General features: G+C 44.1%; 1 protein-coding gene across 4 annotated transcripts in view; it reads left to right on the top strand.

The window, feature by feature from the left end:
• Nucleotides 1-22,150, top strand: part of GPD2 (glycerol-3-phosphate dehydrogenase 2) — a 294,667-nt gene that overhangs the window by 17,761 nt on the left and 254,756 nt on the right. For 2 of the 4 annotated variants that reach the window (XM_040357935.1, XM_040357938.1), the window contains exon 2: nucleotides 19,667-19,770. In XM_040357935.1, the coding sequence (XP_040213869.1) occupies nucleotides 19,672-19,770 (99 nt within the window). In that variant the 5' untranslated portion in view covers nucleotides 19,667-19,671. Of the gene's footprint in view, nucleotides 1-19,416; nucleotides 19,512-19,666; nucleotides 19,771-22,150 lie in introns of those variants that run through there. The other 2 variants (XM_040357937.1, XM_040357936.1) reach the window with 2 other exon arrangements.

Below are 22,150 nucleotides of genomic sequence, written 5' to 3'. Positions count from 1 at the left end.
CTTTGTTTTTAGTTTCTCGTCCTTTACAACAAGCCGCTTGTTATCTCCTCTCTGCCCGTTTGGGCCTAACTTAGGTTTTACCAACATTGGATGGTTTTGCTATGTCTGCTTTTATATTAAATGTTTTAATATTACACTGAGAACATTAATGGAGTAACCTCAAACTAGAACCAGTGTTTTTCTTTCTGTTCGTGGAAACTTCCCACAAAACTGCTTCTATAGCTTCGGATGGAAATGACTCTTTCAACAAAATATTGATGTGTTGTATTTCTCTCATGGCTGAGTCTGAGTGCCGAGTCGTAGAATATAAAGAGGGTATTGAGAAGGACGACGTGATTAAGGATTTCTGGGAATGTGTTTTTCATGTTTCCATATAATGGATGTTCAGGGTAAAGTCATGTACATTGGAAAAGACCTGTGGTCATTTTCTATAAAGGAGTGTAGCAGAGTGATCGGGTTCCAAATTAGGAGCATCATTCACTGCATTCCCATTGGAACTAGTTTTGGAAAAAAAAATAGTCAAAAATATGCTACTATTATTTTAATAACCACCTTCCCTCAATTTTTAATTGTTGTCAGCAGAAATACTTCTGTTGTGTATAAGTCAAGTCTCCCTCATCGCATAAAAAGTGCCCCTGCCCTTGATTTCTGCTTAGATGACTGGTCAATACTTCTCTTTCCCCTTCAGCGGGGTAACAGGTCATGTACCTGGACCTTTTGTAGTCTTTTAGGCTACTTTCACACTGGGGCGCTTTTCAGGTGTTTTTGCACTAAAAATAAGGCCTGTAAAGCGCCTCTCAAGCCACCCCAGTGTGAAAGCTGGAGCACTTTGGGGCGTTGCGGGAGCACCCGCCATTGGAATGCTGGCTCGTTTAACCCTTTGTTTGGCCACTAGCGGGGGTTAAAAGTAGGGTTGTCCCGATACCACTTTTTTTAGGACCGAGTACAAGTACCGATCCTTTTTTTTCAAGTACTCGCCGATACCGAATACCGATACTTTTTTTTTAAATGTGTCCCCAAATGCAGCCATGTCCCCCCACATATGCAGCCATGTCCCCCCACATATGCAGCCATGTCCCCCCACATATGCAGCCATGTCCCCCCACATATGCAGCCATGTCCCCCCACATATGCAGCCATGTCCCCCCTATATCCAGCCATGTCCCCCCTATATCCAGCCATGTCCCCCCTATATCCAGCCATGTCCCCCCATACCTAGATGCCGCCGCCGCATGGTTAAACAGCGTGCGGGGAACATCACAGCTTTCATTTGAATAGCTGTAGTGTTCCCCACTGCGCCAGGTATAGACACTCCCCCTTGCTCGGGATTGGACAGATCCATCCAATCCCGAGCAAGGGTAGTGTCTATGCGCGGCGGGAAACACTACAGCTATTCAAATGAAAGCTGTGATATTCCCCGCACGCTGTTTAACCATGCGGCGGCGGTGGCGTTGTTGCGGGTTGCGGCAGCGGGTGGCGGGGTGGGTGGAGGGCGAGTATCGGATGAGGTATCGGGGGCATTTGCGGGAGTACAAGTACTCCCGCAAATACTCGGTATCGGTCCCGATACCGATACTGGTATCGGTATCGGGACAACCCTAGTTAAAAGCGCCCCGCTATCAGGCAAAAAGCCCAGTTGATCCCCGCTGAGCCGGCGGATCACAGGTCCGTCTCTGCTCACTGTGCAGGGACAGGCCTGTCAGAGCTCGTTTGTCCTCTATGGCGAGATTGGATGAAAATGGACAGCCTGTCCATTTTTCATCTGATCCTCTGGACAGATGGCGAAAGTATTGCCATCCGTCTGTTTCGAGCGGATCTTGATGGATCGGATGGCAGGCGGGTTTAAGCAGACACATCTCCGCTGAATTCCACCTGCCCATAGAAGTCAATGGGTGGCCGGATCTATAAAAAAAAAAAAACAGGCAGGCAGACTGATCGTGTGAAAGGGGCCTTAAAGTGTCGCTAAAAAACTATCAATAAATGGTGTATTACAATGCTGTTCATACTCGCTTAGTCACTATAAAATTTTCTTTCTGTATTCTGCAAAAAAAAAAACTGTTTGATCCTGCTGCTCTCTATCTCCCCCCTCCTGTCCATGTCCCCAATTCAGCTAGGGATTTTTCAGCTGTGCACAGGCTCAGTTTTCAGGGAGTTTCTATGCTGAGCATTTCCTCCCCATCACATCTGAGCAGCCTATGTGACTATAGAGTCACACATGTGGATGTATGCACGGTAGTAAATGACAGCCCACTGCCTCGTTCCTCCTCCATGCCCACTAACCAGCTAAACACAATGGGGCAGGATATTACATGTAGATTGATGGAAGCTTCAGGTCCCTGTTATTCTAAGACAGGGCCTGACAAATTTGCTTGGAATCTAGGAGCCAGCTAAAAAAGTTAGAAGCCAGGAACGCGCCCCGTCCCGCTGAGCGCAGAGGCGTAGAAGCGAGCGCATACGTGAGTAGGGCCCCGCATATGAAAGCAGTGTTCAAACCACACATGTGAGGTATCGCCACGATTGCTAGAGCGAGAGCAATAATTCTAGCCCTAGACCTCCTCTGTAACTCAAAACATGCAACCTGTAGTATTTTTTTTAAACGTCTCCTATGGAGATTTTAAAGGGTAAAAGTTTGTCGTCATTCCACGAGCGGACGCAATTTTGAAGAGTGACAAGTTTGGTATCAATTTACTCAGCGTAACATTATCTTTAACAATATAAAAAAATTGGGCTAACGTTACTGGTGCCTTATTTTTTTATTAAAAAAAGTGTTTTTTTTTTACCAAAAAAGTGCGCTTGTAAGACCGCTTCGCAAATACGGTGTGACAGAGTATTGCAACGACTGCCAATTTATTCTCTAGGGTGTTAGAATAAAAAATTATATATATTGTTTGGGGGTTCTAATTGGAGGGAATGAGATGGCAGTGAAAACAGACAGGGGATGCTCCATTAGCATTGCTGGTTGTCTTGTCATACCAACGGCCACCACAAGATGGCACCAGATAACAGAAGGAACCTTAGGCCTGCAGAAGGCTGTGCCGCCCAGGGGCGCCAGGCCACTAATTCTAGTCGCAATTGCGATCTGGCGCCCAGGTTTTGTCGAACCCTGTTCTAAAACATCGGCTGGAGGGGTGTAACACATTTTAAAAAGTTTGAATCTGTTATTAATTTATTTTTACTTTGTATTCCAAAGGTTGTTTTTTTTTTATTTTTTATTGTGAACATGTGACCAGCAGCAGAGGACTAGAAGCTCCTCTTGCTCATGTGACAGCTGTATATCGATTTAGGAAAAAAGGTAATTTTTTTCATTACATTTTTTTACAGTGCCCTCATCCATGTACAGAAAAAGAAGTGACAATGTAAGGGCCCTTTCCTCACGGGATCCGTACGGTTAACACCCGCTTGCTCAGCGGGGATCGGTCCGTTGATCCCCGCTGAGCCGGCAGATGACAGGGCGGTCTCCGCACACTGTGCAGGGACCGCCCTGTTAGATCTCCACTCTCCCCTATGGGGGGATCGGATGAACATGGACCGTCTGTCCATGTTGACCCGATCCGCTCTGCAGACGCATGGAAAAATAGGATTTTCCTCCGTCTGCAGATTCGGAGCATAGCAGACACCGATGAGATCGGGTGTCAGCGGATGTTCATCTGCTGACACCCGATATCTTATAGGGATACATGTATGTCACTTTTTTAATCCGTAAACGGATGGATGAAAAAGCGGACATACGGTCTGCTGGTGTGAAATGGCCCTAAATTACACAGTGTGGGCCGGATTCAGGTAGATCGGCGCATCTTTCTGCCGACGTAGCGCATCTCATATGCGCTACGCTGACGTAACACAGAGAGGCAAGCAGAGTATTCACAAAGCACTTGCTCCCTACGTTGCGCCAGCGTAACGTAAATTATTCGGCGTAAGCCCGCCTAATTCAAAGTAGGTGGACAGTGGGCGTGATCCTTTTAAATGAACCGTGACCCCATGCAAATGATGGGCCGAACGAACGGCGCATGCGCCTTCCCGTAGAGGCTTCCCAGTGCGCATGCTCAGAATCACGTTGAAACGAATGCCTAAGGCCGCGTACACACGGTCGTTCCAAACCGATGAGAATGGTCCGTCGGGCCATTTCCATCGGTTCACCGCTGAAGTGGCCTGATGGTCTGATGTGCGTACACACCATCGTTCCAAAAACCGATCGGGTCAGAACGCGGTGACGTCAAACACACAACGTGCTGAATAAAACGAAGTTCAATGCTTCCAAGCATGCGTCGACTTGATTCTGAGCATGCGCGGGTTTTGAACCAATGCTTTTCTGTACTAACCATCAATTTGGACCGATCGGGCAGCGGGCCATCGGTTCGATTTTGAAGCATGTTTTACAATTTTGGACCGAAGGAAAACCGACCGATGGGCTATACACACGGTCGGTTTGGACCGATGAAACTGAACCTCGGTCCATTCTCATCGGTTTTGTCCGACCGTGTGTACGCGGCCTAGGATACGTTGAATCACTGAACGTAACCTATTCACGTAGTCCTAGGTAAACGACGTAAAATACGACGGCTGTTCCGTGGTCCATACCTTTGCATGGGATGCGCCTCTTTTAGGTGGAATAACTTTACTCCGGACGTACGCCTTACGTAAACGGCGTATATTTCTGCGACGGCCGCAAGTACGTTCGTGAATCGGCGTATCTCCCTCATTTACAATGTGGCGGCCAGTGTAAATATGCGCCCAAGATACGCCGGCGTAGGAAAGTTACGTCGGTCGGAGGAAGCCTATTTTCAGGCGTATCTAGTTCTATGGGCACGGCGCATAGATACAACGGCACACATTTACACTTACGCGGCGTATCTGTAGATACGTCAGCGTGAGTGTTGCGTGAATCCGGGCCTGTGTGTTTTAGTATCACTTTAACAATCATTTAACCCTTGCATGGTGGGGGGGTTGTTGGGACTGTTATGATTCGTACACACGGCCTGATTTTCCAAGGGGGGAAAAAAAGTGAGACAGGATTTTTTTCTCGGAATGTCTGGCCGTGTGTAGCCTCCATCTGACTTTTTAGTCGGAAGTCTGACAGACCTTGGATAGAAAACCCTGTTCTCTAGCTTTCCGTCGGACTCACGGCGGACTTATGCATGGTAAAAAGTAGGGCTGGGGAAATTAAAGATTAATTCCTCGATTAATCTTTAATTTTTTTGATCGATCAAAATTCTTGACGTCACCGGATAGCCTGGACAGTGAGACTTACCCTGCTGGATGCGAGCAAACTGCACCCATTGGATTGAGGTACCTTTGCATCTGTGGAGCAGGAGGATGCATCAGGCTCCATCAGGGGAAGCGGGCAAAAATAACCATCGTTTTCCTGTCCTAAGCAGTTTTGTGCAGACAATTCTTTGTGTATCGGCAACATCTGTTCCATGCGAAAGACTGTTCAGTTCTTCAGGGTATATTGTCAATAAAATGCGATCATGTCTGGCTAAAGTGATGCCTACTTGCCTACTATAAAGTGACTGACAGTCAATATACTAGATACGTTTTATAATTAAAGTTAAACTAACATTCTACGTTTTTCCTAAAGTTTAATAAGAAACAATTACAGTGTCAGTGCTACAGTTTGAATTTAAAACATATTTGTGTGAACTGTGAAGTGAAGTCATGGATTGTGGAAACTAAGTAGTGTCGGGTGATTGTATATAGTGTATACCACATTTACCACTGACTAATGCAGAGTTGCAAGGAGATCAGCTAAAAGTAGTTGGATCTGTATGTGCGTTATAATTAATCAAAATTAGTCGATTAATCGATTAAAAAAAAAATCGATTAATCGAACACGAAAATTTTAATCGGTAACAGCCCTAGTAAAAAGTCAGACCGTGTGTATAAGGCATTAGGGTAGCTTGTTTAACAATCCTGGAGTTCAGTTTTATATCCTAGTAACAGGGAAACTAAGGTTGGCCATGATTTTCAACTAAATGTGGACCTCCCTCCAGTAATGTTGTGTTCTTTTCTAATACATTCATGTTTGTTATAGACATCCCAGAGGACCGGTATGGGATTCCCCAGCATACAGACATCACTAGGAAACACACAAACATCCCAATTCATCACACATTGTAAATGGCTTTGCTTTGGATATGTGGATGCCCAGTCCCACCATAACACAGACCATGATGAATCACACAGACTTGTGTATGGACATTGTCTTCCAGGACCTGTCTGGAGTCTATGAGACAAAAGGGGTGTTGCGTATAAAAGTAACAATGATCCTCGTGGATTCTTATTGGTAACGTCAGACGAACGGTTAGTCAGTATGTGAGACACACAATGCCTCAGCGATCTCCGTGACTGTGTTCTCAGAGCAAAGATGGGGATCTCTGTGTAACCACATATGGGTCAGAGGGCTGGAGAAATCTCCGAGGCCCAAACCACAAACGTAAAAACAATTCTTATAGACCGATCGCTGCTTTGTCTCCCGCCATCCCCAAGGAAGCTGAATTTACTCAATGAGCAGGCAAGACTTACACAGCCACAAGTAATGACAACACGTGGTTTAGTGATTATATCCTCATATATATCCTCTTTTGTGTTTCCATGTCACAATCCAGCTGTCGCGTATTTTTAATAAACAACACATTGGGTTGTCTTGAGTAGCTACCTGCAGCATTTACTTTATACAGGTTAGGCACATAAAGAGACACTGTCGTCAGCTTAAGCAATTACACAGAAAAATCAAGTATTTAAAATGTTTACTTCCAGCGTTTTTTTTTCTTTCTATTAGCAACTTTTTATTGACTTGCATTGTGCTTGTTAATATACTGGGTAGAGCTACACGATTAATCGTTAAAGAGGAACTGCAGTCTGCTCACATCATTTGTAATAAAAATGTTTTTGCAATTCTGATTCTTCCTTTCAACCACTTTGCTTATTACTTTATATATGCTGTGATTCCTTACTTGCCAAATATGCTGCAGAAATCTCCCTCCACCGAGTCTGGCTGCCATCATTTTGACTGTGGGCAGCTGAAGCTGCTGCCTGTTCACTTCCTGGATTTACACAGACACACAGAGGTACACCTCCAGCTCTGCAGCTTTCTTCTGACCTCTTATGAATCCTCCCCCTCCCTTTCTGGTAAACTCTCAGGGGAGTTAGAGAGAGAGAGAGGGAGCTTTGCATGAGCTCATAAGCCTAGGCTAATAACCAGACAAAAAACAGGAAGTGGGCTGTAAAAGGTATTTACTGGCAGAAAAAAATGTTTTACTATCCAAAGTTAAAACAACAAGGGCAGAAGATTTATTAGATAGAAAGTTGAAATAATTACTAAAGGCCTGCTTTAAAGAATCGAGATTTCAATTCTACCCCCATCGCGATCTTAACACATCATTTTCTCGATTCAGTGCAAAGAGCTCTCTGCTCAAGCAGACCGCTGTAAAATACAAAACAGGCAGCCTGCCAAATTTATCACAACATCGCTTAGGCGGAGATAAAGAGGAACATTGTAACATTTAATTATTTTTAGATCAAAGGAATTAAAGTGGTTGTATACCCTTTTTATTTTTTTCATTTTTACCTACAGGTAAGCCTATAATAAGGCTTAAAGCGGGGGTTCACCCTAAAAAAAATTCTAACATTACATCCAGCTCACTCTCTACATTGACAGTATGCCGTTATTTTTTTTTTTTTTCTGTACATACCTCGTACAGCTATTTTCTTCCCCGGCTTCCGGGTAGGGCCTCCCGCGGGAGTGGGGGTTCCTATCCAGCAGGTGATTGACGTGATGACAAAAACGACCTCCACCCGTCGCATAAGGAGCGTCACGGATTGCCGAAAGAAGCCAAACGGCGGTGCGCAGGCGCCGTATAGCGCCGACTCGCCGTTCGGCTTCTTTCGGCAACCTGTGACGCTCCTTATGCGGGGGAGGCCCTACCCGGAAGCCAGGGAAGAAAATAGCTGTACGAGGTATGTACAGAAAAAAAAAAAACGGCATACTGTCAATGTAGAGAGTGAGCTGGATGTAATGTTAGAAAATCGTTTTTAGGGTGAACCCCCGCTTTAACCACTGAAGGACCAAGCCTCTCTCTGAGATGTGAAACAGGTAAAAACTTTTTTTTTTTGCTCGAAAATTACTGAGAACCCCCAAACATTATACATTTTTTCTAACACCCTAGGGAATAAAATGGCGGCTGTTGAAATACTTCATGTCACACTGTATTTGCGTAGTGGTCTTACAAGCGCACTTTTTTGGGAAAAAAAACACCTTTTTGAATTAAAAACAGTAAAGTTAGCCCTTTTCTTTTTTTTTTATATTGTGAAAGATAATGTTACGCAGAGTAAATTGATCCCTATCATGTCACGCCTCAAAATTGTGTCCGCTCGTGGAATGGCAACAAACCTTTAACCTTAAAAATCTCCATAGGTGACGTTTAAAAAAAATTCTACAGGTTGCATGTTTTGAGTAACAGAGAAGGTCTAGGGCTAGAATTATTGCTCTTGCTCTATCGATCGCGGCGATACCTCACATGTATGGTATGGCTCGTTTCTGCACGCGAGCTTGGCTGGACGGGTGCGTTTTAATTTTTTTTTTTTTTTCTTACTTATTTTACCTTTTATTTTTTACACTGTTCTTTTTAAAAAAAATGGTGTCACTTTTATTCCTATTACAAGGAATTTAAGCATCCCTTGTAATAGAAAAAAGTCTTCGATCATGTGTACACAAGTCCATCGGACTAAAGTCCAAAGTACAAACACGCATGCTCAGGACCAATGCTAAAGATCAGACAACAATAGCAGAAGTTGCCCAAAGGGTGGCGGTAAAGAGCAAAAAAAACACGTAGTGCGTCTATTACGTCACTACGTTCTTGTTTGTTGGCTGAAACAGTCCTACTGTGTGTATGCATACCAAGTTCACAGACAAAGCCCTTCAGAGCAAAATCCACATAAATCGTGTGGATGAGGCTAAACAGTTGAACCATCTCTGACCTGGTAGCAAAGTCCTCCGTGAGTTGACAGATCGAACCTTGCTTTTCGATCACTCAATCTTTCCTGGAAATAGCTCTTTATGAACATCCAATCAGCCCTGGTTCACATTGCAGTGATTTTGACATGCAACTTGACATGTCAAATCGCATGCCAAATCTGCAGCAATTGCCAGCAATGGCACAGTCCAGATCGGTGCGATGTCGCAATTATGGCGCTGCACCAATTCCCAAACGTAGTTTCTGTACTACTTTTGGGCGACTTCAGGGTCTGATTTTCATTGACACCTGTGCAGCAACCCTCACAGATTTTTTTTTTTATATCGCCCCTGAAGTCGGGACTGACGTGTAGGAATTGAATCATGCGAGTTCAGCTGATTTTGTTCCCGCTGTCAGTGTGAATCTGGGATAAACATGATAAACTACAAGCTATCGAGCTATTTTGTTCTGCCCACTTCAAACATGGACGTATTCTCTGACAAGTAGATGTAGTTGGGTGATAACAGAATATTCCGTGAATGTTGTTTGCTACTGTAATGTTGTTTTCATAAATGTTATCGGATATTATTTAAGATTCACGCCGATCTAGTCAATCACCACCTTGTATTTTCTGTTTTCTGTGTATTAATAAAAAGCACAAATGGGAAAACAGGACTGCTCGTCAGCAGGTTCCATGTTCTCTAAGTGTTTGCTTTTTTCGGTCCTGTGACGTTGATTATTTAGAAAGAAGCCCATCTGTCCGTTGCTCCATTCGCACTCACGTACAGTAGCAAGTGGAATATGAGGTTGAGGCATGAAGCTGCTCCTTGTTCTAGCGGTGAGCAAGACCACATGCATTAATAGCACAGTGTTTGCTTAGCGCTTGTCCTCGGACCCAGCATGTCATATGGTTTCAGAAGGTGTCTAATAACATCGCTTGCTAAATACAGCATTGAGACCTGGGACTGGACCTGAAAATGCATGATTGAACCTGTTACAATTGGGAGTCGAAAGCCGAGTTCCTTTAAAGCACCAGTTCATAGTTGTACCATTTTCTACCTAAAACAAACTTTCTGCACATTTTTCTTATTTAATTTCCACCATTTTATTTTATTTACCTTTCATCTTGTCTCCTTTTTTTAAATGTTGTTGCTTGCCATGTTTGATCTGTTGATGTTTGGTGGCCCTGTTTTAACCACTAAAGCCCCAGATCCAATATGCAGCTAAAGGACCAGGCCTCTTTTTGCGATTCGGCACTGCATCGCTTTAACTGACAATTGCGGGGTCGTGCGACGTGGCTTCCAAACAAAATTGACATATTTTTTCCCACAAATAGAGCTTTCTTTTGGTGGTATTTGATCACCTCTGTGGCTTTTATTTTTTGCACTATAAACAAAAATAGAGCGTCAATTTTGAAAAAAATGCAATATTTTTTAGAGGTGCACCGAAATTGAATTTTCAGAACCGAAACGAAACCGAAATAAAAAAAAATGTCAGGCCGAAACCGAAAATTACTTTTTTTTGTTTTATAATTGTTAAAACGCCACCCCTACCTCCTGCCCCCACCATCACCTCCTGCCAGCTCTTGCCGCCATCACCTCATGCTCTCGCCACCACCTCCTACACCCACCACCCCCACCTCCTGCCACAATTGGCTCTTGCCACCATCACCTCCTGCCCCACCACCTCCTGCCAGCATTGCCTCACCCACCTCCTGCCACGGTGCCACCATTACCTTCTTCCACCATCACCTCATGCCCCCACCACCTCCTGCCACCATCACCTACTGCCACCACCAGCTTCTTTATTACCTTTGCTGTGCTGGACATGGCTGGGCTGGACATGGCTTGGCTGTGCTGGACATGGCTTGGCTGTGCTGGACATGGCTGGGCTCTGTGCTGCTGGGCTCTGTGCTGCTGGGCTCTGTGCTGTGCTGGGCTCTGCTGGACTGGACTGTCACTGCTCTGTCCTCTGCCTATGGTGAGTGCACTGCACGAGCCAACGAGTCTCACTGCCAAAGTATCCCTCCTGAGTCCTCCTGACTCGGTCGGCTATTCAAAAATGTGCCGGGTGGCGCCATTACGTATCTGCTTATGCGCCGCACCCGGCCGAGCGGATACGAGCTTTCCCAAGCCGAAGCCGACCAGGCTCGGGAAAGCTCGTATCCGCTCGGCTGGGCGGCGCATAAGCAGATACGTAATGGCGCCACCCGGCGCCATTTTTGAATAGCCGATCGAGTCAGGAGGAATCAAAAGGCAGTGACACTCGTTGGCTCGTGCAGAGGACGGAGCCGTGACAGCCCAGCGACCATTTTTTTTTACGGGCACCCGATGCCCATATCGGCAATTTTAAAGCTGTTTCGGCATGTCGCTATGTCGCTATGTATCGGCACAGATATACCGGTGCATCCCTAATATTTTTTACTTTTTGCTATAATAAATATCCCCAAAAAAGATTATATACATTTTCTTTCCCCTTAATTTAGGCCGATACGTAATCTACATATTTTTTGTAATAAAAAAATTGCAATAAGCGTTTATTGATTGGTTTGTGCAAAAGTTAGAGCGTTTACAAAATAGGGGATAGTTTTATGGCATTTTTATTAATAATTTTTTTTACTATTAATGGCGGCTATCAGGGATTTTTTTGTGACTGCGACATTATGGTGGACACATCGGACACATTTTTGTTACCATTGTCATTTTCACAGCAAAAAGTACTATAAAAATGCACTGATTACTGTGCAAATCACACTGGCAGTGAAGGGGTTAACCTGTAGGGGCGCTGAAGGGGTTAAGTGTTTCCTAGGGAGTGTTTACTACTGTGTGAGGGAGTGGCTTTGTGTGACATCACTGATCGTCGTTCCCCTAAGACAGGGAACAGACGATCAGTGGCAGTCACACTAGTCATCCAATCATCGATCAATGTGAGGCATTTTTCTAGACTGTGATATTGGTCTTTTTTACCGGTGATGCGAAGGTAGAGTTGTTAAGCCAGTCCACACCTGTCCAGCGTGACCACTGTCCTTTTTTCAAAAAAGGTCCTGTGCAGTTTTGGGTCCGGTGCAAAGTCAAGTAATAATTTGCACCTGAACCGGTGAACAAAACCACACCGGACTGCAAACCGCAGCCAGACGTGTGAGCCCAGCCTAAAAGCCCCAACAAAGCTTGCTAAAAGCTCTGCAAATGCTTTGTCAAAGCTTGCTGTTCATACTAGTCTTATACAAGCAAAAGCCCATGTCAATGCCTGTTTTGATGCATATCTGTTGATTTCAATAGAAAACTTATTTGGTAGAAATAGACAAGTGTAAAGGGGCTCTAAACATCCTGGAACAAATTCCAACCAAAGACAACCCAAAGGTTTTTTGTACAGTGTTAATTGGCAATGTATCGCTGTAGCTCTCGGTAATGCGTGACATGCTAGTAGGATGGTTGGCTCCTGTCTGTCACTGACCAATCAGAATCGATCTGGTCCTTCCTGATAGTGCTGCGTAGAGAAGAGCGGGGATTTCAAATCCCAGATTCACTGAACCGGTTGTGGAGGCGCTGACAAGTATAGCAGAAATCGGGGGTGGGGAGTATACAGTGGCCCGTATTCAGGTAGAATTGCGTTATTTTTACGGAGGCGCAGGGCAACGTTTTTGCCCTGCGCCCCCCCATTTTTTTTGCGCTGCCCTCGATTCACGGAGCCGAAGCTCCGTAAATTGCACGGGCGCGCCGGCAAAATCCCCTGCACAAGCGCGCGCAATTTAAATAATCCCATAGGGGGCGGGAATCATTTAAATTAGGCGCGTTCCCGCGCCGATCGTAGAGCGCATGCTCCATCGGGAAACTTTCCCGACGTGCATTGCGGCAAATGACGTCGCAAGGACGTCATTTGCTTCAAAGTGAACGTGAATGGCGTCCAGCGCCATTCACGATTCACTTACGCAAACTACGTAAAATTCAAATTTCGCGACGCGGGAATGACGGGTATACGTAACATTGGCTGCCCCTGCTAATAGCAGGGGCAGCCTTACGCAAAAACCGCCATACGGAAACGACATAAATTGCGTACGCAGGGCTCGCGCAACGTTGTGAATCGGTGTTAGTATGCAATTTGCATACTATACGCTGAGCACAACGGGAACGCCACCTAGCGGCCATCGCAAGAATGCAGCCTAAGATATGCGGGCATAAGAGCCTTATGCCGCGCAGATCTTAGGCTGCAGTCGGCGTAACGAGGTTCCTGAATCGGGAGCATTCGTTACGCCGGGGCAAGTAAGCAATTGCGCTGTGTAACCTATGGTTACACAGGCGCAATTGCTTCTTGAATCCAGGCCATTGTTAGCTCACCTTTACATTTTTTCAGTAGAAGTGGTGAACCAACACTTGAGAAATCCTCGGTGTTGTACTGTCTGTGTGACAGATGAGCTGCAGGATCGGCTGCCTTGAGAACGGATTGTCCATAGGGACACTCCAGTCTGTGTGCCTCCAGATTCACGTATTTGTCACCCGTATCAACATTTGTTGTGCAGAAGCATGCTGGAATTCAGAAGAGTATCTTGGACATGCTTTATGAATTCCCCTGATGGACTACAAGCTTTTATGGGGATTTTATAAAGTGCTGCAAAATGTTTTGACAAAACCATGAATTATAAATAAATGATTTCTGTCTATAGTCTGTGGCTCTTTAGGGAAGTGTCCTGACACAGTAAAATGTTTTGCCTTCCCTTTCACCGAAACACAATTAGAAGAAGTACAGTTTTCATGAGCACCGAATGGCTGAAAATGTCCCTAATTTTGTGGAAAAGTCTCTTGGTTACGTTTTCCTGGAAATTGAGTGTTTGTAGAAAAATGCCTTTCTTTACAGTTTATATAAAAGATTAGCAAACTAAACAAAAATGGCAACAGCTCTGATTTATGCCAAACATTTTTTTGAAGCAAAAGGGAACATGGAAAGGGGTACAGGCTGTCAGAATTTGGTAGAGCTGCACAATTCTGGCCAAAATGAGAATCACAATTTTTTTTTCTTAGAATTAATATCACGATTTTCGCGGCATAAAATCTTTCACATTATACAAAAAAAATTTGGGCTAACTTTAAAAAAATAAAAATAAAATAACTAGTAAAGTAATTTTTTCCCCAAAAAATTGCATTTGAAAGAGCGCTGTGCAAATACAGTGCGACATAAAATATTGCAACAACCACCATTTTATTCTCTAGGGTCTTTACTATCAGCCAACTATCAACCATACTGTAGCTGCTGCCTTTTAATATAAGGATACTTACCTTGTCTATGGATCCAGCGCTGTCCTCACCCATGCCGGTTCTTCAATGGGCATCAGGTCCCTGGCGTTGGCATCTTAAGGGGAACCTTCAGAGCTGGCTTCTCACTGTGCATGTGCAGGGGGGTTAAAGGGGGGGGGGCAAACAAGCAGAAGTTACCATTTTTGGCTGAGGTTCTGTTCTAATAACACTTCTGCTTTTTGCGAGGCAGTGGCTTAGCCTTGTCAGCCTGCATCAGGAAGTGCTGTTACTGGCAGGATCTCCGGATAGGAAGCACTGCATCAGTTACAAAAATAGAAAAATTTGCTTAGGAAAACTTTATGAAGTTAAGAGTAGTATAGGTTTTTCTATTTTTTTTTTATTTATTATTTCATGTACTTATATAGCGCTGTTAATTTACGCAGCACTTTACATATACATTGTACAGCCATGGCCAAACGTTTTGAGAATGACACAAATACTAATTTTCACAAAGTCTGCTGCCTCAGTTTTTGAGATGGGAAATTGCATATACTCCAGAATGTTATGAAGAGTGATCAGACGAATTGCAATGAATTGCAAAGTTCCTCTTTGACATGAAAATTAACTTAATCCCATAAAAAAAATTTCCACTGCATTTGTGAAGAAGGCTTCAGGGTGCCCAAGAAAGTCCAGCAAGCGCCAGGACCGTCTCCTAACCACTTAAGCCCCGGACCATATTGCTGCCTAAAGACCCAAGGGGTTTTTACAGTTCGGGACTGCGTCGCTTTAACAGACAATTGCGCGGTCGTGCGACGTGGCTCCCAAACAAAATTGGCGTCCTTTTTTCCCCACAAATAGAGCTTTCTTTTGGTGGTATTTGATCACCTCTGCGGTTTTTTATTTTTTGCTCTCTAAACAAAAATAGAGCGACAATTTTGAAAAAAATGCAATATTTTTTACTTTTTGCTGTAATAAATATCCCCCAAAAACATATATAAAATTTTTTTTTTCCTCAGTTTAGGCCGATACGTATTCTTCTACCTATTTTTGGTAAAAAAAATCGCAATAATCGTTTATCGGTTGGTTTGCGCAAAATTTATAGCGTTTACAAAATAGGGGATTGTTTTTTTGCATTTTTATTTTTTTTATTTTTTTTACTACTAATGGCGGCGATCAGCGATTTTTTTCGTGACTGCGACATTATGGCGGACACTTCGGACAATTTTGACACATTTTTGGGACAATTGTCATTTTCACAGCAAAAAATGCATTTAAATTGCATTCTTTATTGTGAAAATGACAGTTGCAGTTTGGGAGTTAACCACAGGGGGCGCTGTAGGAGTTAGGGTTTACTTTGTGTGTGTTTACTAGTGTAGGGGGGTGTGGCTGTAGGAATGACGTCATCGATCGTGTCTTCCCTATAAAGGGAATGACGCGATCGATGCGCCGACACAGTGAAGCACTGGGAAGCCGTGTTTACACACGGCTCTCCCCGTTCTTCAGCTCCGGGGAGCGATCGCGACGGAGCGGCTATAAACAAATAGCCGCGCCGTCGTCCCGGATCGCTCCCCGAGCGGACCCGACCTCCGCATGTACCGGGGGGGGTCCTGATCGGACCCCCCACCCACGTCTAGCAGAGGACGTACATGTGCCTGTCCGTGCCATTCTACTGACGTATATGTACATGAGGAGGTCGGGAAGTGGCTAAAGAGGATTCAGCTGCGGGATCGGAGTGCCACCAGTGCAGCGCTTGCTCAGGAATGGCAGCAGGCAGGTGTGAGCGCATCGGCACGCACAGTGAGGAGAAGACTTTTGGAAGATGGCCTGGTGTCAAGAAGGGCAGCAAAGAAGCCACTTCTCTCCAAAAAAAACATCCGGGACAGATTGATCTTCTGCAGAAAATATGGTGAGTGGACTGCTGAGGACTGGGGCAAAGTCATATTCTCCGATGAAGCCTCTTTCCGATTGTTTGGGGCATCAGGAAAAAGGCTTGTCCGGAGAAGACAAGGCGAGCGCTACCATCAGTCCTGTGTCATGCTAACAGTAAAGCATCCTGAGACCATTCATGTGTGGGGTTGCTTCTCATCCAAGGGAGTGGGCTCACTCACAATTTTGCCCAAAAACACAGCCATGAATAAAGAATGGTACCAAAACACCCTCCAACAGCAACTTCTTCCAACAATCCAACAACAGTTTGGTGAAGAACAATGCATTTTCCAGCACGATGGAGCACCGTGCCATAAGGCAAAAGTGATAACTAAGTGGCTCGGGGACCAAAACGTTGACATTTTGGGTCCATGGCCTGGAAACTCCCCAGATCTTAATCCCATTGAGAACTTGTGGTCAATCCTCAAGAGGCGGGTGGACAAACAAAAACCCACTAATTCTGACAAACTCCAAGAAGTGATTATGAAAGAATGGGTTGCTATCAGTCAGGAATTGGCCCAGAAGTTGATGGAGAGCATGCCCAGTCGAATTGCAGAGGTCCTGAAAAAGAAGGGCCAACACTGCAAATACTGACTCTTTGCATAAATGTCATGCAATTGTCGATAAAAGCCTTTGAAACGTATGAAGTGCGTGTAATTATATTTCACTACATCACAGAAACAACTGAAACAAAGATATAAAAGCAGTTTAGCAGAAAACTTTGTGAAAACTAATATTTGTGTCATTCTCAAAACTTTTGGCCACAACTGTACATTCACATCAGTCCCTACCGTCAAGGAGCGTACAACCTAAGGTCCCTAACACACCTTCATACATATACTAGGGCCAATTTAAACAGGATCTGATTAAAGTGGAGGTTCACCCAAAAACCTTTTTTTTTTTAACATTAGATTGATGCTCGTTTTGTCAAGGGGAATCGGGTGTTTTTTTTTACAATCGAAGAAGTACTTACGGTTTTAGAGAGCGATCTTCTCTGCCGCTTCCGGGTATGGTCTTCGGGACTGGGCGTTCCTACTTGATTGACAGGCTTCCGACGGTCGCATACATCGCGTCACGGTTTTCCGAAAGTAGCCGAACGTCGGTGCGCAGGCGCCGTATAGAGCCGCACCGACGTTCGACTTCTTTCGGCTACTCGTGACGCGATGTATGCGACCGTCGGAAGCCTATCAATCAAATAGGAACGCCCAGTCCCGAAGACCATACCTGGAAGTGGCGGAGAAGATCGCTCTCTAAAACGGTAAGTACAGCTTCGATTTTTTTCGGGTGAACTCCTGCTTTAACCTACCAGCATGTCTTTAGAGTGAAACCCACACATTCACAGTGAGAAGATGCAAAATCCAGGCAGATGGTGTTGTGGTCGGGATTTTTATATCAGCGACCCTTTTTGCTGCTAGGTGAAATTACTAACCACTAAACCACTCTGCTGCCCATTCATACTTACCTTAGTGACATCTGTCCCCTGGCATCTCTGCACTGAGAACCGAGCCACCGAATGGCGCAGACGGTTCTGCATCACTTCTGCTCTACTTCTCCGCCCTCATTGAAGCGCTGAGCTGTGGAGGGGCGGCTCGCTGAGACTGCCATCAATCAAGGCAGCTGATGGATCCAGATTTGGAAGTTGGGATGACTGGGTGCCTCGACTGATGGCAGTGATGTCAGCGGAGAGCGAACTTCAGACTGCTCTCTGCTAGAGCTGCACAATTAATCGTTAAAAAATCGTGATCTCGCTTCCACCCCCCTCACGATCTCCAATGCAGAGTTTGTGGAGAGACTTATCGGCTGTCAAAAGAAAATAAATATCGGACAAGTTTGTAACAAAATGAAACATTGTTACTAACTTCCTTCTTAGAGCAAACTTCTGTGTGTAAATGCAGGAAGTTTAACCACTTAAAGTCCAAATCTTTTTCTGACAATTGTTTAGGTTAAAATCAATATTTTTTGCTAGAAAATTACTTGGAACCCCCAAACATTATAAATATTATAGCAGAGACCCTAGTGAATAAAATGGCAATTGCTGCAATATTTTATGTCGCACTGTATTTACCCAGCGGTCTTTCAAATGTTTTTGGAAAAAAATACACAATTTTTTTTTGTTTTTAATGTAAAAGATGATGTTACGCTGCGAGAATTGTGAGAGAATCGTGATCTATCTTCTCCTTTAAGTTTGATGCTACTAAACAAACTGGAAATAGCATTTTGGGATTACATTAAATTCAAGTTTAACTGGTTGCCGACCAGCCGCCGTCGTTTTACGGCGACAGGTCGGCTCCCCTGCGCGAGAGCACGTGATATAACGTCGGCTCTCTTGCAGGCCACTGCAATTTCCCGCTCGCCCTCGATTCCCGTGCGCGGCGGGAGAGATCGCCGCCGGGCACACGCGATCGCTCGTTGCAGAGCGAGGACCGGGAGCTGTGTGTGTGTGTAAACTACAATGTATGAACAGAAGATCAGTCATTTCCCCTAGTGAGGCCACCCCCTACAGTTAGAACACACCCAGGGAACATACTTAACCCCTTCCCCGCCCCTAGTGTTAACCCCTTCACTGCCAGTGGCTTTTTTTTTATAGTAATCCAATGCATTTTTATAGCACTGATCGCTATAAAAATGCCAATGGTCCCAAAAATGTGTCAAAAGTGTCCGAAAAAAAAAAGTGTCATAATGTCGCAGTACCGAAAAAAAAATCGCTGATCGCCGCCATTACTATTAAAAAAAAATATTAATAAAAATGCCATAAAAATACCCCCTATTTTGTAAACGCTATAACTTTTGCACAAATCAATCAATAAACGCTTATTGCGTTTTTTTTTTTTTTTTTTTACGAAAAATATGTAGAAGAATACGTATCGGCCTAAACTGGGGAAAAAATAGTTTTTTTATATATTTTTGGGGGATATTTATTATAGCAAAAAATTAAAAAATATTATTTTTTTTTTTTTAAAATTGTCGCTCTATTTTTGTTTATAGCGCAAAAACTAAAAACCGCAGAGGTGATCAAATACCACCAAACAAAAGCTCTATTTGTGGGGAAATCGCATGACCGCGCAATTGTCAGTTAAAGCGACGCAGTGCCGAATCGCAAAAAGTTCTCTGGTCTTTGACCAGCAATATGGTCCGGGGGTTAAGTGGTTAAGCTGTAATTTTTGGAGAGTCATTTGACTGTCATGGGATGTGGTTGGATCTTCAGCATGAGGACGGGGGAAGAGCTGCATGGGACACTAGAAATCTAATATGTTATGCCTTACACTACAGTGATTCTTGCATGTGGCATTTGCTAATTTTAAAGTTCCTTGCTGCTGACATTCTAGCAATACCCAATCCTGAGCCAAGCAGTGACTGGTATCAGGTGCAGGCTCATTCAGAGACTGGGAAGTACGCTAAGAAGTGTGTATGTGTATACAAACTTTGATCATTCTAAATACATGTACCACCATTCTCATTTCAGGAAGCTGTTTAACTACATCTTGTTGTTTTTCTATATTGTGTGCAAGAAAACAAATTTTCCAATTCTAGAATAACATTATACTTTTCTTTCCTCTGCAGGTGAAATGGCCTTCCAAAATGTGATTAAAGGCACGCTCGTCCTTGGAGGGGGTGCTGTGGCTGCTGTATTTGGTCTGTCTCATCTTACTGACACAAAGAAAAAGGTAGTGACTAAACTCTAAGATCCTCTGTTGTATAAAACTGTGTTATCGGTATTTAAAATGAGCCAGTATAACCATATACTGTACAGGTTATAGTGAGAAGGGACTAAATCATTAAAAAATCCTGCAACTGCAATCAGTGTGTAGCACAATTAAGCTTTCTTTACTCCCGTGTCTTATTCCACACATACCCCAAAATAAGTGGACGATTCCTCATTTCAGGACAGTGGGTGAAGCAATGCAAAAAATTACACCACAGCTAAATGCATGTAAAACTAATCAATCCATCTGGGGGGGGGGGGGGATATACAAGTCCTGCCTTTGCTAACTATATTCTAAAAATGCTAGTTGGCTGACTGCTATGTTGACTGTATTTACTGTATATGCTTGAGTATGAGCGGACCCGAATATAAGCCGAGGCACCTAATTTTACCACAAAAAACTGTGAAAACGTATTGACTCGAGTATAAGCCTAGGGTGTCCATCTGCATGTCTCACTGTGCCCATGACTAGACTTACATTTAACATGGGAGTCTATGGAAGGGGTGCCCGGCTTTGAAAAATTGGTGCTCCCCGGCCGTAGGTCCCCCAGACAGCAAACTTTGCACACGTGTAGAGGAGAACAGGGGCTACATGCCAAGTTTTGGGTCCAGGGGACCTACGGCCGGTACCGAGTCCCCAAAGTTACCAGAGAAATTGACGTTTAACATCGGAGTCTATGGAAGGGGTGCCGACTTTGAAAAATCGGTGCTCCCAGGGACAACAAACTTTGCACACTTATAGAGGAAGAGTGGGGTTATAAGTCCTGAAGCAAGGCGGCAAGCTTCTCATGGATTATGGTCCCCCAATATCCTCTGCTGGACCCAGGGCCGTTGCTAAAGGACAGGCAAACCAAGCAATTGCTTGGGACCCCGAGCTGTCCTGCTGCCCCCCCCCTCCCCCGCAACTTGCTGGCTGGCTGCACGAGAGGAGGAAGGAGGATGAGGGAGGAGGAAGAACTAAGAAGTCATTTTCGTCAGCACCCCCTGCTTCTCAACTTAAAAAACTCAGTAGCACCTCCCCCCCCCAGGCTTGTCAGCTTAACTTGAATGTACCACCCCCCTGCTTCTCAACGTGAAAAAACTCAGCATCAGCCGCCATGTTGTCCATTTTGCTTGGGGGCCCCCAAATTCCTTCAAATGGCCCTGGCTGGACCTCAGGGAATTTGAGAAACCGTTGTCTCCAGGCTCTGGCCAATGTTTGCCGAGTTGCCAGGAACACAAATCCGACCAGCTTCCTTTGGGTAACAGAGGGTCAGGTTCGGTTTATGCAGCAGTTCTGCCGACAGGTTAATTTTTTATACAGCATATTGCATTGACAGGTGCTACAGAACTTTATAAAATGTTAATAAAAATTATAGTCCCAAAAAGAAAAAAAAAATTGGGGGTGTTGTAAGACCGGTAGTGGATACCCTTTTTCTGCATTCTAAAAGATGAATGTGATTGACTTTTTTGCCACTTTCCATTTGCTGATCCAACTGACTCATACCAGCAGCTATGAAAAATGTTTAGATCTCTAACACGCTGCGCAACAAAAGAATATAGAAAGTGAACCGCCAGCTGTCACATTTTACACTACGTCTATCCCACACTGTCTCGTGATCCTTTAATTAAAGCAGAATCTTTCGCTGTATCTTTGAACACAGGCAGAATTAGCCTGCCGGACACGTTGATGTAATTAACTGGTATTGATTGGGTATCCTCTTTGATTCAGCATTGTATTCTACTTTACTTTATTGTTAATTGTATTGATCTAAATAATTGTAAAGAAGGGAAATACTCTTATTTCATCAGAGAAAGTGGCACTTGGGCTCTAATATCAAGAACAGGGCTGTAATGAAGTAGTTTGTTTTAATCAAACGACAGAAGTTGTGCGGGGGAAAGTCATACTGGGATTTACTTAGACTAATGCAGCGATAAGTGGTTTTACTGTTGGAAGATGATTAAGTTCTTTTAATTAGGTGTTCTAATTGGCTAATCTGCCATGTTGGTTCATCAGTGAAAAGACTTTTGTTGGGTTTTACAAGGTGCTTAAATCTGAATAAGAGAAATGAAGCACTTCAATTATTTCTCATTCCTGGATGTATTCTCAGCAATTAAGTCTTCATGTGGGGTTGAAATCAGGTTCTTGTCAGTATGTGGGGAGGACTTTTTTTGGATGAGTTCTGTACTGCTGTTTAATACAATTCTCTAATAAAAGACCTTCAATAAACACCTTTAAAAAGTACACTGTGCAGAGTATAGCCATGTAGGAAATGGTGACATAGGCCAGAGGGCACCAAAATGCATTGTGCTACAATTCTACAGCATTCATCCTTTGTAGTTGCCTTTTGTTCAAAAACCTC

The sequence above is a fragment of the Rana temporaria genome, chromosome 6 (assembly GCF_905171775.1).
Source record: "Rana temporaria chromosome 6, aRanTem1.1, whole genome shotgun sequence".
NCBI lineage: Eukaryota > Metazoa > Chordata > Amphibia > Anura > Ranidae > Rana > Rana temporaria.
Note: the sequence above shows the minus strand (reverse complement) of the source record. Positions and strands in the feature narration are given on the sequence as shown.